Genomic DNA, 17,192 nt, shown 5'->3' on the forward strand with positions numbered 1-17,192 from the left:
ATCACCCAGGGTTGGCCATGCTGAAGCTATCTGTTTCAAGAGAAAAGACCTAAAGATACTGACAGGAGATGTTAACAAAATAGCTAGGACTCTGTCAAATTACCATATAGTGATGTCTACCTACTTTGATGAACCTACCAATACACACAGAATTTCCAATTAGCTTTTTAGGTTAACTTATATACAAAAAAACAACTAGTCAAGAATCATCAGCCATTAGAGTAAATTCTCTATCACAAAAGACAGATGGAAAAAAGGAAGTCAGAGTAAACAGATGTGAATATCATGTTGATCCATTATTTTGGATAGGCAAAATTTCTATCTAATGTAATTCGACAAAGGGCAACTTTCACTAGCTGAATTTTTATTTTATTTTTTATTTAATAAAATAAAATTCTATTATCACTAATTAAAGTAATTGCCTCTTTTAATTAAGATTTTCAGCAGTGCTTTTATTATGTCAATAGTTATTACTGTATTAAAATAGAGATATGAATCTTTAGTAAGTTTAGCCGTACATTTATGTGCAGGGGAATTATCTTATTCTTGTTACTCACCTACTGGCTCTCCAAAGGTGATGGTGAGTTCTACTGTGTCATAAAGAAAGGTGAATATAGCTTGATCATCACTCCACTCAATGACATCCCATTCAGACAAGCTGAAGAGAGAATAAACAAGACAAATAAAACACTTTCTGAGATAAAAGAAGAGAGTTAACTTCTTATACCACCTGAATAGTAAGTACCATCAGCAGCTGCTGGAGTTTTCTAGTGGCTTGGGAGACAATCATTATTTTAATTCCAATATTGTGAATATACAAACTTATGCTTTTGAAAGAAGTAAGAATGGACTCAATCTTGAGTTGTATATCAGAGAAAAGCCAAGTCTAGGCAATATAAAATATTAAATATTTTAAAATTATAATTCCATAGCTCTTCCACCTTGTATACTTTCAGCTTAGTGTTGAGTATATAACTCTTTTTTTTGAGAATGCATTGTATTATAGGTTAAAAACAGTGATACACATTACAAACACATGTCAACTGCACTAGTGGATTTAGACAACCATGAAGGTACAGGATAAAACACAAATTAATGCCACCTACTTTTCCTTACCTCAAATGATCCAGTAGCTCTTCAGTTCTATTTGTTTGTTTTAGCACAAAGTCTATTTGAGCAAGGGTCTGCTTTTTCTGTACCTCCAGCTCTAAGAGATTTCTGCAAATCAAACCAGGTATTTAGAGAAAGATAAGGCCACTGCTAGAGAATTCAGACTTCATTAAAAGTTTATGACAAAAAGTCATGTGCTAAATGGCTCCCCAGTGAGGTGTATGACATCTATTTTGCATTTCTTAGTTGTTGTTTTTTTTTTAATAAGCATTAAACTAGAAGTTTGGGTCTAATTAGGAAAGGCCTAAATCAATGGCTCTCAAATTGGGATCCATGAAGATATTCTTAGGGGTTCCCATGTTCTTTAAGATTATTATTAAAATTTACATTTTCATTTTGATGTTAAAAATGTAAGCATAATGTAGACCGTAAGAATGCCCACCTTAAAATGGGGCATTCTTATGACATAATTTCAGTGCCTGCGTTTGGTTTTGTTTAATTTATTAGAGCTAAATAGAACTTATAATTTGTCATTTTGCTAGCATCAATTTTTTAGCCAAATATTGATATTACCACCTGTCAAATTTACATTTTCAATTGGAATTTTTTTGGTTTTGCCATGACTTGTATTTGATTTCTTTTAGTCTTATAGTTAAATAAGATCCAGAGTATAAGAAAAACATGGGCTTCCCTGGTGGTGCAGTGGTTGAGAGTCCACCTGCCAATGCAGGGGACACGGGTTCATGCCCCGGTCCAGGAGGATCCCACATGCCGCGGAGTGGCTAGGTCCGTGGGCCATGGCTGCTGAGCCTGCGCGTCCGGAGGCTAGATTTTCTTTAATAGGATCCTAATATTTTACAAGCTTGAGAACTACTGCCTTGGATTAATGCTCTGTAAACAATAAATGCTTAGAAAATACTATTGACTAAGATGGCCTCCAAGGTCAAGTTCAAAGTACAGCAGAAGCTCTGACTCAGCCTTAGTCAATACTCATGCCCTCAATCTTGTCAGTTTCTGGAGGTAGGAAGTCACTTAGCCATGTGAAGTTTAGCATGTTTTCTAACACTCAAACAGAAGACTAACCTTTGAAGCTTTTCTTCTTCAGTTTTCAGCTGTTCCAGTTCTTTGAAAAGAAAAACAAATCTATCAGAATGTATACATTAAAATATTGGTACAAAAATCATCTGTTTTATTGAAAAGTCCATCTCACTAATCTTACTAAATAAATAAATAAACTCAGAACAGGGGATTTTTCCCCCCATTTATCTCCTTAATTAATTCAGTTACCTTTCTCTGCAGACTTCATTTCAGAATCCCACTCTTCCACAGGATTGTCTTTCTGTTCATCCTCCAAATTCTTAGTTTCTAAAGTAGACCACATGCATTAGAATAACTCAGTCAAAAATAAACAACCTGGGCTTCCCTGGTGGCGCAGTGGTTGAGAGTCCGCCTGCCGATGCAGGGGACATGGGTTCGTGCCCCGGTCCGGGAAGATCCCACATGCCGCGGAGCGGCTGGGCCCGTGAGCCATGGCCGCTGAGCCTGCGCGTCCGGAGCCTGTGCTCCACAACGGGAGAGGCCACAACAGTGAGAGGCCCGCGTACCGCAAGAAAAAAAAAAAAAAAAAAAAAAAAACAACCTGGGCTTCCCTGGTGGCGCAGTGGTTGAGAGTCCGCCTGCCGATGCAGGGGACATGGGTTCGTGCCCCGGTCCGGGAAGATCCCACATGCCGCGGAGCGGCTGGGCCCGTGAGCCATGGCCGCTGGGCCTGCGTGTCCGGAGCCTGTGCTCCGCAGTGGGAGAGGCCACAACAGTGAGAGGCCCCGCGTACCGCAAAAAAAAAAAAAAAAAAAAAAAAAAAAAAAAAAAACAACCAGAAATGAAAAGAATAGATGGTCCCCAAATGAAGTGTTAAGAATATTTCACATTCATCTTTCCCCACCATTCCTTGCCAAAAAAGCACTGAGCTATAATAATAATTTCATACAAAGACTTGCTTCTGGTGGCAGACAAGTGAACTTTGAGCCATATGGCAATGATCTCCAATAGCAGCTTCTTAGGGGACACTCTGAGATGGAAACTGTTTATATATAATTTGCATATATTAAAGTTATTGTTAGGAAACCCCATGGACTAATCAGGAACAGATACACATACACAAATTTACATTTTAAAATTTAATTTGTTTCTGAAACCTTGGAAACATCCTTAAAAGCCTTCTCTCTCCCCACATCCAAACCCAAGTTTAGATTTTTACCTCAAAAATATTTTCTGAATCCACTTTTATCCTTTGCCACCACCAGGTTCCCTTAATATAAGCTATTGTCCTTTCTTAACCATATCAGTCCAATAACTACTTAACTTCTTATAATTAATTACTCTTGATCTATTCAAATCCCGTATCTACACTGCAGCCAGTGCTTAACACCCTTCAAATGGCTATTCACTGTTCTTAGAAAAACTCAAAACTCCTTAAGAGGCCCTCCTTGGCCTGGCCCCTAAAACTGACATCTCCAGCTTCATCTCAGACTGTGTTCCCTTTTGCTCTTTCTATTCTAGCCACATTGGACTTATTTCAGACCCTTGTACTTGGTATATTCTTTCCCATAGAAGGGCTTCTACCTGTGCTATTCATATTGAATAGTCGGCTCTCCCCTCCCTTCTCACTTTAACTCCTGCTTATTCTTCAGATCTTGACTTAAATGCCACTTCCTCAGAGGGAAGCCTCTCCTGACCTGACTAGGTCAGATTTCTGTTTCAGGGACTTATAGCACCATGGAACCACTCTTCCATAGCAGTTACCATAAAACTATTTAATTCTTATAACTTTTTCTCAGTATTGTAATAGCAACTTGTCAAATCCAAGCATATTTGAATGTGATCTCCCATGATTTGCAATTGAAATAGTATTGTGGTTCTGTATATTATGTTAAAAAATTAAAGCACGGAAACCTTTCTTTGTATATAAATGTTTGAATTAAAAGAAAGTAATGGGGGACTTCCCCAGTGGTCCAGTGGTTAAGAATCTGCCTTCCAATGCAGAGGACATGGGTTTGATCCCTGGTCAGGGAACCAAGATCCCACATGCCACAGGGCAACTAAGCCCGCACGCCACAACTAGAGAGAAGCTCACACGTCACAACGAAAGACCCTGCATGCTGCAATGAAGATCCTGTGTGCCGCAACTAAGACCCGACACAGCCAAATAAATAAATAAATATTAAAAAAAGAGAAAGTAACGGAAGTATTGATAAACGAAAAAAAAAAAAAAAAAAGCTCCACGAGGGCATAAAGTTTTGTTTTTAATCATCATAGTATTCTTAGCACCGAGCACTATACAAGGCACATAACAGGTACTCAGTAATTTGCTCAAGGAATAATGAAGAAAGAAATAGGGAGCCATTCAGTGGTACCTAGAAAGAGTGTGGTTGTTGGTATTTTTAAAGATAAGAGAGAGGTGAATATATCCAGTGGAGGAGGCAGAGAGGTTGAATATACAATAGATAAGGGAAAATCAGTGCTATAAGATTCCTGAGAAGACAAGAGGGGCTACAATTCAAAGTTTAGGTGGAAACACTGATCTTAGGGAAAAGGAAGGATGAAAGAATTGATATAGATATATAAAAGTTTGGTTTGTTTGGTAGCAGAAAGTTTAGAAGTTCTGGCCCTAATGGCTTCTATTTTTTTTTCATGAAGTAAAAAAGCAAGATAATGAACAAAGGGGTGGTACAGTTTAAGACTAGGAAATTCATATACTTATCAATTCAATGCAGAAAACATGTACTAGGCACTTATTCTGTGCAAAGCATAGTGCTAAGAACTTTGAAGGATATTAAGAAAAATAAAAGCTGATCTTTGCCCCTATGGAGCTTCCAATTTACTTAGGAAAATAAACTATACAAAAGTAACCATAATTACAAGTAGATATGATAGGTAATATAAGAGGTACTAACAAAGTAGCCATGGTAGCTCAAGGAAGACAGAGAACATGTCCTTTGGTAAAAATAGAGGGAGAATGCATTAGGCAAAGACAAAGTGGCAGGACTGCACAGAAATGACAAAATTTGGTTGGAATTTAGGATGTGTAAGGGAATAATAGTAAAACCATATAAGAAAGGAATATCTGAAAATGATTGTAGAGATTGTTAAATGTCAAGCTCAGGAGTTTGGACTTTATTTTGTAATAAATGGAAAGGCAGAAAAGTTTTCAGAGAAGTAACATAATGAAAACTGTCTTTCATAATCATTAATCTGTCAGCAATGTGCAGGTTGGACAGGAAAGAGATAGAATGAAATTAAGAGTGTAATAGAATGAAATTAAGAGTGTAGAAAGATTAGTTAGAAGACTTGAAATAGCACATGTCAGAATTAATGACAGCCTTAATGTGAATGGGAAAGAACACAGGGGATACTGAAGAAGCAGATATGACAGGACTTGATAAGAGAGACTAAAAGACAATAAAATTTTGAGCCTTTTACAATTTATGAGAATGGTGATGCCATTAAGAGATGAGAAAGAGAACTTGTTTATAGAGATAACAAGTTTTCAGATTTTATCTTGGAAAGGGAAGACAATAAATTCCATTTTTTCACATAATGTTTAAGGTGCTTAAGGACACTTTTGCCAAGAGGTTCAGCAAGAAGCTGGAAACATTAAGTCTGGAACTCAAGAGCAAGAGGCTAAAGATGCCCTCACCCAAAATGATTATAAGCCACTTAAAGGCAAAAATCTGTGTATATCTTTTTTCTGATGCTAAGCACAGTATCTGGCACGTAGCAGGTGCTCAACAAATGCTTGATGAATTTCACTGAATTTGGGAATTATTCATATAACATAATTGTTAAGGCAGATGAAAGCATTAGCGGAAAGAATACAGAAATGAGATGATAAAATCTAAATGCTTACACAAGGGGTTAGAGAAGGGACAACAGAGGAGCTAAAAGGAACAGCTAGGAGAAAAGAATAGGGTCAGGGTAGTGCAGTATCATAGAGTTCAGGGAGAAGAAAGTTTCAGGAAGAAAAGAATCAGGAAGAAAAGAATAATCAGCAGTGTCAAATGATGAAAGACAACTAGATGGCTAAGGACTGAGAGCTACCAAGTTTGATGATTATGGGAAATTTTGTGATCTTTGAGAAAGTAGTTTCAAGATAATACTAACAAGTTGGGATCATGAGAGATCCAACTGAAAGGATAGATAATTTTCAAACAGAGGTAAGTTCATTTATTAAAACAACAACACCACCACAATATCACGGTCTAGGTTATGAAGAGCTTCCCAAAGAGACTTATTATCTTGGGCATTTCTTGTTGATTGTGTTATGAATGACAGTAAAGGAGCTTTAATTTGCTCTAATTTAATGGCTCAAGCTGCTAATACAAGGCTTCAGCATAGTGCTACCAGCAGTATGTACTGTAGGGAAGCATTTAGATACAATTAAATTTTCTTTTGGAAAAGTATTCAAGATACTTTACCTATTTCCACCTCAGTGAGACAGTTATCAATCTTCTGAAGTATGTTGTCCATCTCATCTATCCTTGTCTGAAGCTTCTCCCTCTCCTTCTAAACACACAATATCATAGACTGTCAAGTTAAAACTCCAAACAAAACATTATAACATTATAAATGGTTCAAACTGCTGTGTCTAATTCATGAATAGGCAAATCTTAAAACAAAGATCAAAACTTCAAGTCTGGTCTTAAAAAAATTTTTTAAAGCATACATAACAGATTAATATAAGTTCATATTTTGTACTTTATTTTAGCATTTCCATGTAATATAAGATGTTAATATATATTACTTAAAAGGAGTTCATGAAAAACGTTCTACGGTCAAATAAATTTGGGAAACACTGGTCAAATAGAATTATAACATTTTTTTCTTTTTAGACTAAAAAAAAAATATATATATATATATATATATATTTCTGACCTTAGACTTTAATATGCTAGTTATTATATTTCTCCAAAAGAGGGACACTGCATGTAACATTTCCCAGACTTATTTGTCAATGGAAAGTTTTTTTTTTTTTTTTTCTTTTTGCAGTATGCGGGCCTCTCACTGTTGTGGCCTCTCCCGTTGCAGAGCACAGGCTCCGGATGCGCAGGCCCAGCGGCCATGGCTCACGGGCCCAGCCGCTCCGCGGCATATGGGATCCTCCCAGACCGGGGCACGAACCCGTATCCCCTGCATCGGCAGGCGGACTCTCAACCACTGCGCCACCAGGGAGGCCCGAAAGTTTTTTTTTATGCAAGACCTTTCTTAAAGGATGATCATTTTGGGAAATGCTACTTTAAACACATGCACACACAAACACAGCTGAGTACGGACTATGAGGAAGATAATACTACAGCACAGTCCTTAGCAATGGAAGATCAGAATCCTGTACTGTTTTATTTCAGTATGTATAATGAATAACAAATTTGAGATGACACATAGGCACATATTAGTAAATATATTCTAGAATTACTCAAGATGCCAGGATTTACTACTTTCAATAAATTGAACCCCACCTCTTATGAACAATTTTAAGTTTTTGCCCAGCTCTCATTCACATGTCTCCTAAGGAACATGCTTCATATTCCATAACCACTATAAAGTAATTTTAATAGATCTTTCTAAGCTCTTAACTGTCTCAAATTACCTGAGCCGACTGTACCAGCTTGCTGTACAGGGACACTTTTCCTTGGTGAGTGAAGACTTTAGTCATCTTGGTAAAACGCGATTTTATTTTGTTCAGGTAAATTCCAAAGGCCTTCAGCTGTAAGGGAAAGTCAAAGATTACACTGCACTCAAACAAATGAGTTAGAGAAGGCAAATAGTCTGGGAAGGCTGGTTCAGCTGCTACCTGCTAAGCTTTGCCCATCCTAGACTCTGATTCCTAAGGCTTCTTCTCATTTGCAAATTTAATACCATTTAATAGTTTAAGTCCAGAACCAAAGATTTCAATTTTGATTCCTACTTTTAATTCACTTATATTACAAATTAGAAAATGACTGGCTCTTAGTTAATAAAATTCTTTAATTAGGGCAAATATAAAATGAGTTGCTTATTATTTAATCAATTAAAGTAAATCTCTTCCCCATCTTAATCTAAGTGAAAAGCAAACAAGGAGGGAACTCTAAATAAATATCAAATATATTTCATATATTAAATTGATCACTTAAGGTTTGAAAAGATTATATATTAATAATCATTCATGTATAATAAAATCTTGTTTACATATTATATCTGAGAAGTAAATTTTAAAGAACTCATCACTAATTATCAAGTAACAGTTACTGATTTCACAATAAACATTTTCCAAAATGTCTATACTGATTCCCATTCAGAAAATGAGACAAAAGTACCTCCTCATCAGAGTAGTGTCTCACTTTTTCCCATAGGTTCCTATTTACATCAGTGAACAATTTATCTTGGTTCAGTGCAGAAAGCTTTAATCTAAAATATAGAAAAGTTAATTAGCACGGAGTTCAGAAGTCAGCTAGAATGAATCAGCTCAGATCTACAGGCATACTTAATTTTTCCTAGTTTTTTTCTACATAAAGAGGGAAATTCACTCAGGAACAGCGGCCAGCCTGATTATTTCAACACTTGGAGAACAGTTCAAGAATTTATGATTCAAAAAAACTTCCCTCCCAAATAAATAGAATTCTCATCTCAATGCATCAACTTGCTCCAAAATGAAAATACGTTGCTTATAGAGAGAATCCTTAAGGCTTGTGAATGCATTATTGTTGTGAAGTTGTAGCTATTATTTTTTTTGTAATAAATTTATTTATTTTTGGCTGTGTTGGGTCTTTGTTACTGTGCACGGGCTTTCTCTAGTTGCGGTGAGCGGGGGCTACTCTTCATTGCGGTGCGCAGGCTTCTTATTGTCGTGGCTTCTCTTGTGGCGGAGCACGGGCTCTAGGCACGCAGGCTTCAGTAGTTGTGGCACGTGGGCTTCCATAGTTGTGCCACACAGGCTTAGTTGCTCTGCAACATGTGGGATCTTCCCGGGCCTGGGCTCGAACCCGTGTCCTTTGCATTGGCAGGCAGATTCTTAACCACTGCGCCACCAGGGAAGCCCCGTAGCTATTATTTTAAGTAAAGGTTTCCAATTCAGTTTGGTCTTATCTCACCTTTAATAGAATACCATTAATAAAAGCAGCAAAGTTATATATTAGTTTCTTGTTAATAAGTACAGGAAATACATTTTTATCAGAGTTAGAAGATAATATATACAGGCACATAGGTGCAAAATCAAACAGTAGAGCACATTTAAACAGACTTTTCATTGTATACAAGATCTACCTATTTCATTCAAAACAAAACATTCTCAGACAATTCCTGAGACACCCAACTCTTTTAAACAACATGAAAATAAGAAACTTGTTCAGTGATGAACCCCAGGACTTAGTACAGTGCCTGGCACATAGTAGGTGCTCAACACACATATTTCTTGAATGAACAAGCCAAAAATCAGGCAAATCTGCAGTACTATAACTTTTTTTTTTTTTTGCGGTACACGGGCCTCTCACTGCTGTGGCCTCTCCTGTTGCAGAGCACAGGCTCCGGACGCGCAGGCTCAGCGGCCATGGCTCACGGGCCCGGCCGCTCCGTGGCACGTGGGATCTTCCCGGACCGGGGCACGAACCCACGTCCCCTGCATCGGCAGGCGGACTCTCAACCACTGCGCCACCAGGGAAGCCCTGCAGTACTATAATTTAACAGCATCCTAAACTCCTAGTTTTAAAACTACATAATTCCCTTTAATTATTTTTACTTATTGAGGTAACTGGTTTATAACATTATATAAATTTTATGTGTAAATTATATTTTGACATCTATGTACACTACAGTGTGCTCACCACCAAAAGTTTTAAAACTACACGATTCTTAAAAGATTATTTCATTTCTTTTCTATTTGTTAGATTGGTTCAAATTTAGTTTGACAGTTCTAAATAAGTATGATATAAACATTGTCTTGAGTTGCAAGTCTTGATTTACCTGTGAAAATCTAGATATACCTAATTTGTAAATTAGTCTGCAGCATCTACTTATACCAAACCACTGACTATAGTCTGAGTAAAACCTTGTTCTTTTATAAATGCAAATCAAGGGCAAATGTGATAGAATTATAAACCCAAAGTCAATCTTGATTTTAGGCACTATATATAAATCTCTTAAGGGTATTATCTTCTTTTAAAGATGTTCTTTTGCAATTTATGATATCATAATCTAATAATGATTGCTTATTAAGGACCTACTCTTTGCTAAGAATGGCATGCAACCTTTTTATATACACTATTTCTACTGCTCATTTCTACCTACTAAGTAGGTATTATTATCCTCAATTGATGGATGTGGAAATGAAGGTTAAATGACTTACCTAAGGTTACACAGCTACTGTTGTAGCCAGGATTGAACTTCCATCTGTCTGACTACAAAGCTGAAACTCTTTCCCATATACCATATCACACTGCCAATTAATGCTATCAACTTTTCCAATGCCGGTGTTATTCTAATCAAAACCTTGCCACACAGATTATTTACCCATCCAACAAAACACACACAAAAAATGAAAACTTTCATACTCTTCAATCTTCTGGCGAAGAGCTTCACAATCTTCTTTATAAATCTGTATCTTGGGTCGGTAAACATATTGACTTAACATCAGGTCTTCTGGAGTAGGTGATGTGTTTATAGTAAACTGGAAAAAAAAAAAATCAGTCCCTCAAAACTGGTATTTTGAGAACCAAACCATGTTCAAGAACTGTTTCAAGTCTCAGAGTGCCTATTTTAAAATGTTCTACAAAGAAAAATTTGAAAACTCTGTTAAATTCATATACCTAGTAAGCTACTAGTTGGAATCTGAAATAAAGTCTCTGATCTCAAAGTCAATTTCTAACAGATGTTTAGAGAAACTGTGGATGTTCCACTCATAGGGTTGAAAGTTATTTGAAAATGATTATGCATTATTTGTCAATTATACCTCAGTAAAATTGAGGAGAAAGGAAAATGGCTATACATTGTTTTAAAAACTATCAATACCTGAAAATTCAAACTTACCAAAAACCTCTCCCTTAAAAGAAAGAAAAAAGATGCCAGTTTCCAAGATTATGCTTTTCTATTTTTATTCTCTAGCCCTGCTCCTTACTTGTATCCCAGGTTGAACTCAAACTTTTCTGATATACATAAAATAAAGCAGTAAAAATTTAGTTATTTTTAAAATGTCTTAAGTGTCTTTTGGACATTTTTTAAATGTCTTACAGCTCTAATCCAATGACTTTCCGATGTCCATAATGCAGTATTGGAAAAACCAAGTCGGCTCATTACATATAAAAACCAAACCAAACAAAATGCCACAACTGTACATTATTTATAGGCAGTGTGGCACGGAATAAGTCATTTTATCACTCTAAGCTTTGGTCTCCTCATCTATAAAATGGGCACAATATTGACCAACCTCTTAAGACTAAAGTAAAAGTCTTTAAAAAAGGTACCAAAGCAGGACTTCCCTGGTGGTCCAGTGGTTAAGAATCCACTTCCCAATGCAGGGGACGTGGGTTCGAGCCCTGGTCCGGGAATATCCCACGTGCCATGGAGCAACTAAGCCCATGTGCCACAACTACTGAGCCTGTGCTCTAGAGCCCTCGAGCCACAACTACCGAGCTCACATGCCACAACTACTGAAGCCCGTGCGCCTAGAGCCCGTGCTCCACAACAAGCCACCGCAATGAGAAGCCCGTGCACTGCAACGAAGAGTAGCCCCTGCTTGCCGCAACTAGAGAAAGCCCGCATGCAGCAACGAAGACCCAACGCATCCAAAACTAAAAATAAATAAATATTTAAAAAAAAAATGGTACCAAAGCTCAGGGCCTGCTGAAGTAATCTAACAAATGTTAGTTTCCTCTCATTCTCCCCTTTCAGTTGACAAATTAAAAGGAAATAACAAATGAGATTTTAATCTCACTTCTCTATCTGTAACAAGCTTTCTAACAGATGTGCTCAGAAAGTGTAAAAATGTGCTAAAAGCAATTATAACTGATGTTGAGTCTCTTTCTTAAAAAATATTTTTAAGGCTAAATTTATAAAGAAAAATCAAAGCTCTACACTCCTCAAAGAAATCAGGCCTCCTTGGGAAAATGGCTGACTGCCTTTCATATAGGAGCCAAATACCTGATAAAGGAATATTTCTTTTTATAGAAGTATTTAGACAATAAATGAAAAAAAAAGAAGAAAATTAGGATATCACTACTTTAAAATTCCTAATGAATTACTAGATCTAGATAATGATCTAGTAATAATGGTTGATCATTAAATAATGGTTGATCATCACATCATCACCAGATACTATCTCCTGATGAAAGTACAACTATAAAGTAAACTTGAAAAAAAAAAAACCCTTCATCTGATAAGGCCTCTGCCAATTTACAGAAAATACAAAGGACAGAGGAACACGTTAAAATGAAAGTTTGGGTATACACAATGGGCAAAATCCATACTTAGCAGAGTATGGAAAAATGTGGCTTCCTCATAAAAAGGGGGGCGGTTAGGGGAGAGAGGAGGAAAGAGGGAGAGAGAGAGAGAGAAGGGGGGGAAGGGAGGGTTATGGAAGGGGACCTTATACTTTAAAAGATAATTGAGAGAGAGATATCAAGTGTTTATAATATTTGGACCTCACCTGGGTTGCAACTTAACAAATTGGAAAATAATGCAGACAATCAGGGAAATATAAATACTGACTTAATAATTAATCATTTTAAGATATGATTATGGTATTTGGATATTTTAAAAATAAGAGTCCCCATCTTTTTAGGGATACATACTGAAATACAGATAAATTGATGATGCCTGGGATTTGCTTCAAAATAACAGGGGTGGGGAGGTAGGAAAATGTAGAGAATAAAGAGTTGATAATTTTTGAAGTTTGGTGATGGATACATGGGGAGTTCATTAAACTATTATCTATTTTTGTATATGTTTGAAAATTCCTATAATAGTAAAGTTTTTTTTAAAAAAAGAGTAGGTTTCCCCTTGAAGCTTCATAACCACAAAGTGAAACATGGGACCACATTCTCAGAGATTTACCAGGAATGCCAAGTGCCAACGGATATTAGGCTCACACACTATGGGTACATACTGGATGCAACCGCCCATGCTGTATGCAATACATGGGTAATTTGCTGTACCTTGAGTCCAGGACTATATGCACAGGTCACCCTCCTCACTTGACTTATCTATTTGGATTAAGTGCCCAATTTATGCACAATCAGCTCTTGGGTATTTCAGGCCTGGCAGGGGTACTTGCAGTAGTTCCTCAACTGCACTGAAAGGGTGTAAGTTATAGTGTTTTGGCCTGAGCCACTCCTTGGGCATGCAGGAGGTCTTGGGGCACTACCATAGCACCTTTTTTTTCTTTCAGTTTTATTGAGATATAATTGACATATAGCACTGAATAAGTTTAAGGTTTACAGCTAGTGATTTGACTTACATATATCATGAAATGATTATCACAAGTTTAATAAACATCCATCGTCTCATACAGATACAGAATTAAAGAAATAGAAAAAAAATTTCCTTGTGATGAGAACTCAGGATTTGCTCTCTTAACAACTTTCATAGATAACATACAGCAGTGTTAATTATATTTATCATGTTGTACCTTGCATCCCTAGCACTTATTTATCTTATAATTGGAAGTTTGTACCTTTTGACTGCCTTGATCCTATTTTCCCACCTCTTACTGCCCGCCTCTGGTAACCACAAATCTGATCTCATTTTTAATAAGTTTGTTTGTTTGTTTTTTGTGGTACGCGGGCCTCTCACTGCTGTGGCCTCTCCCGTTGTGGAGCACAGGCCCTGGATGCGCAGACTCAGCAGCCATGGCTCACGGGCCCAGCCGCTCCGCGGCATGTGGGATCCTCCCGGACCGGGGCACGAACCCGTGCCCCCTGCATCGGCAGGCGGACTCTCAACCACTGCGCCACCAGGGAAGCCCTGTTTGTTTGTTTTTGAAATATAACTGACCTACAACACTATGTTATTAGTTCTTGTTACACAATAGAGTGATTTTTCTACATAGTACCTTTTGCCGGTGCTGCCAGCTGAGCTCCTACAAGTGCACACACACATATGGATGCTGTACATCTGTCTATGAGGGCTGCCACACATTTCCCCACCTGCCTCAAAAATGCTCTCCCCAGTTCTACCCTAAAGGAGACTCATAGTCATCTAAGTCCTGGAACAGATGCCCATAGCTGTGAACCTCATTTTCCACAGCCCATACATACTCCATTTCTTTGGCCTTCCTCTACTTTGGGATTTTTAAATTTCTTTCCTGATATAGGCTGAACTCTCTTACCATCTTTTTTAAAAATTTATTTTATTGAAGTATAGTTGATTTCTCTTACTATCTTGATGGGTTTGTTCCCAGATTTATTTCCCTAACACTGCCCCTCCTGACCTCTGTAAGGCCTGAGAGGAAAGGGGAGCATCCATACCCTCAAAGATTAGCTTCCTACATATCCTCTCCCTCTTCCACCCTGCCAGCATCCTCTCTGTTCCTACCCTTCCCCTCTGCTTTCTCTGGTCCCCTGGTACTCATTCTGCTTTTCCTAAGACTCTGGCTGCATACCTAGGCACCTTTCTACTCCCCATCTTCAGCTGAGGCAAGGAGATTCTACTAGGAAGGGGCACTATGGTGATAAGAATAATGAGGTTGGCAACCCAAAAGATGCATGAGTATCTTCCCAGTTTCCATCTTTGATTTACTTTTCACGTTAGATATACAATCCTCCTATAATCGATTTCTTTCTAAACAGCTTTATTGAGATTTAATTTGCACACCATATAATTCACCCATTTAAGTATACAATTAAATGATTTTTAAAATATATTCACAGGGTTGTACAACATCAAGCCCCAGCTAATTTTACAGCATTTTCATTCCCCTAAAAGAAACCCTGTACCCATTAGCTGTCATTCCCCATTCTCCTCCACCCCATCCCAGCTTCAAGTAACTCATAATCAGTTCACTTTTTGGCTATTATGAATAATGCTCATGTACAAGTTTTCGTGTAGATGTATGTATTCAATTCTCTTAGGTAAATACCTGGAAGTGGAATTGCTGGATCATATAATAGTTCTATGTTTAACTTTTTGAGGAAATACCCAACTGTTTTCCAAAGTGGCTACACCATTTTACATGCCTATCAGCAATGTACGAAAATTCCAATTTTTCCACATCCTTGCCAATACTTATTATTTTGTCTTTTTGACTACAGCCACCCTAGTGGGTGTGAAGTAGTAACTGATTTTAATTTGTATTTCCTTAATCACAATCTTGTTTATTGGCCATTTGCATAGCTTCTTTGGAGAAGTGTCTATTCTGATCCTTTGGTTTTTTTTTTTTTTTTTTTTCTGGCCACACCACGGGGCATGTGGGATCTTAGTTCCCCAGCCAGGGATCAGATATGCCCCCTGCATTGGAAGTGCGAAGTCCTGACCACTGGAATGCCAGGGAAGTCCCAGACGATTTTTTAATTGGGTTGTCTTTTTGAGTTTCAAGAGTTCTTTATATACTCTGGATACAAGTCTCTTATAAGATGTATGATTTGCAAATGTTTTCTCCCATTCTGTGGGTTGTCTTTTCCCTTTCTTTTATTATTATTATTTTTTTTTTTGCGGTACGCGGGCCTCTTACTGTTGTGGCCTCTCCTGTTGTGGAGCACAGGCTCCGGACGTGCAGGCTCAGTGGCCATGGCTCATGGACCCAGCCGCTCCGCGGCATGTGGGATCTTCCCAGACCGGGGCACGAACCCGTGTCCCCTGCATTGGCAGGCGGACTCTCAACCACTGCGCCACCAGGGAAGCCCTCCCTTTCTTAATGGTATGATTTGTAGCACACAAGTTTTACATTTTGATGAGCTCCAAATTTTAATTTTGCCACTTGTACTTTTGGTGTTGTATAGAACTGATTTTTATGTATAGGGTGAAGTATGAATCAAGGTTCATTTTTTTCCTATGGATATCCAACTGATGCAACACCATTTATAGAAAAGGCCACTGTTCTGCAGGGGCATCTTTGTCATAAGCCAAATATTCATATATGTGTGGATCTATTCTTTAAAAGTTAGAACTCATCTGGTCCTAGTGACAATTTTAATGGTAAATTTTTTAAAAATTTCAATGGTAGTTAATTAGAATTTTCCAGTTCCTGGGTTAATTTTGGTAATTTATGTTTTTCTGAAAAACCATCTAGGTCTTAAAATTTGTCGTCCCAGTTGGTGGATTAAAAAAAATTCTTTTAATCTCTCCTTTAATCTGTGGACATGTCTTCTTTCTCAATATATATTTTAGCTTTCTCCTTTTTCTTAATTAGGCTCTTTAAGAGTTTTCTTCATATGTATGTATGTATGTTTTATTTATTTATTTGTTTGTTTGTTTGTTTGCATTATGCAGGCAGCTCACTGTTGTGGCATCTCCCGTTGCGGAGCACAGGCTCCAGACGCGCAGGCTCAGCGGCCATGGCTCACGGGCCCAGCCACTCCACGGCATGTGGGATCTTCCCGGACCAGGGCACGAACCCGTGTCCCCTGCATCGGCAGGCGGACTCTCAACCATTGCGCCACCAGGGAAGCCCAAGAGTTTTCTTATTTTTTTGTCTTTTCAAAGTACCAGTTTTTAGATCTGTTATCTTTTCTACTTATTTTTGGTTTCTATTTCAATAACTTTACTATTTACCTGCATTAAATCTGTCTTCCTGCCTTTTTATGGCTGTTATTTTTTTATTTTTATTTATTTATTTATTTTTTTTGCGGTATGCGGGCCTCTCACTGCTGTGGCCTCTCCCGCTGCGGAGCACAGGCTCCGGATGCGCAGGCCCAGCGGCCATGGCTCACGGGCCCAGCCGCTCCGCGGCATATGGGATCCTCCCAGACCGGGGCACGAACCCGCATCCCCTGCATCGGCAGGCGGACTCTCAACCACTGCGCCACCAGGGAGGCCCATGGCTGTTATTTTATTGTTCATTTTCCAATTTCTTAAAGTGAGCGTTAAAAAAATCCTTTATTTTTACAGTCTTTTCTACAACAATG

The 17,192-nt window shown here is 38.0% G+C and overlaps 1 protein-coding gene across 4 annotated transcripts in view; it reads right to left on the minus strand.

Moving 5' to 3' along the window:
• Positions 1 to 17,192, minus strand: part of KNL1 (kinetochore scaffold 1) — a 66,929-nt gene that overhangs the window by 6,706 nt on the left and 43,031 nt on the right. For all 4 annotated transcript variants that reach the window (XM_081228593.1, XM_081228592.1, XM_081228594.1 and 1 more), the window contains 8 exons: positions 10,689 to 10,804; positions 8,460 to 8,550; positions 7,754 to 7,870; positions 6,585 to 6,672; positions 2,398 to 2,475; positions 2,194 to 2,233; positions 1,117 to 1,218; positions 558 to 658 (listed from right to left, as the gene is read on the minus strand). In XM_081228593.1, coding sequence (XP_081084719.1) covers positions 558 to 658; positions 1,117 to 1,218; positions 2,194 to 2,233; positions 2,398 to 2,475; positions 6,585 to 6,672; positions 7,754 to 7,870; positions 8,460 to 8,550; positions 10,689 to 10,804 — 733 coding nt within the window. The remainder of the gene's footprint in view (positions 1 to 557; positions 659 to 1,116; positions 1,219 to 2,193; positions 2,234 to 2,397; positions 2,476 to 6,584; positions 6,673 to 7,753; positions 7,871 to 8,459; positions 8,551 to 10,688; positions 10,805 to 17,192) is intronic.

Source organism: Mesoplodon bidens (assembly GCF_964165515.1).
Source record: "Mesoplodon bidens genome assembly, chromosome: 3".
Lineage (NCBI taxonomy): Eukaryota > Metazoa > Chordata > Mammalia > Artiodactyla > Ziphiidae > Mesoplodon > Mesoplodon bidens.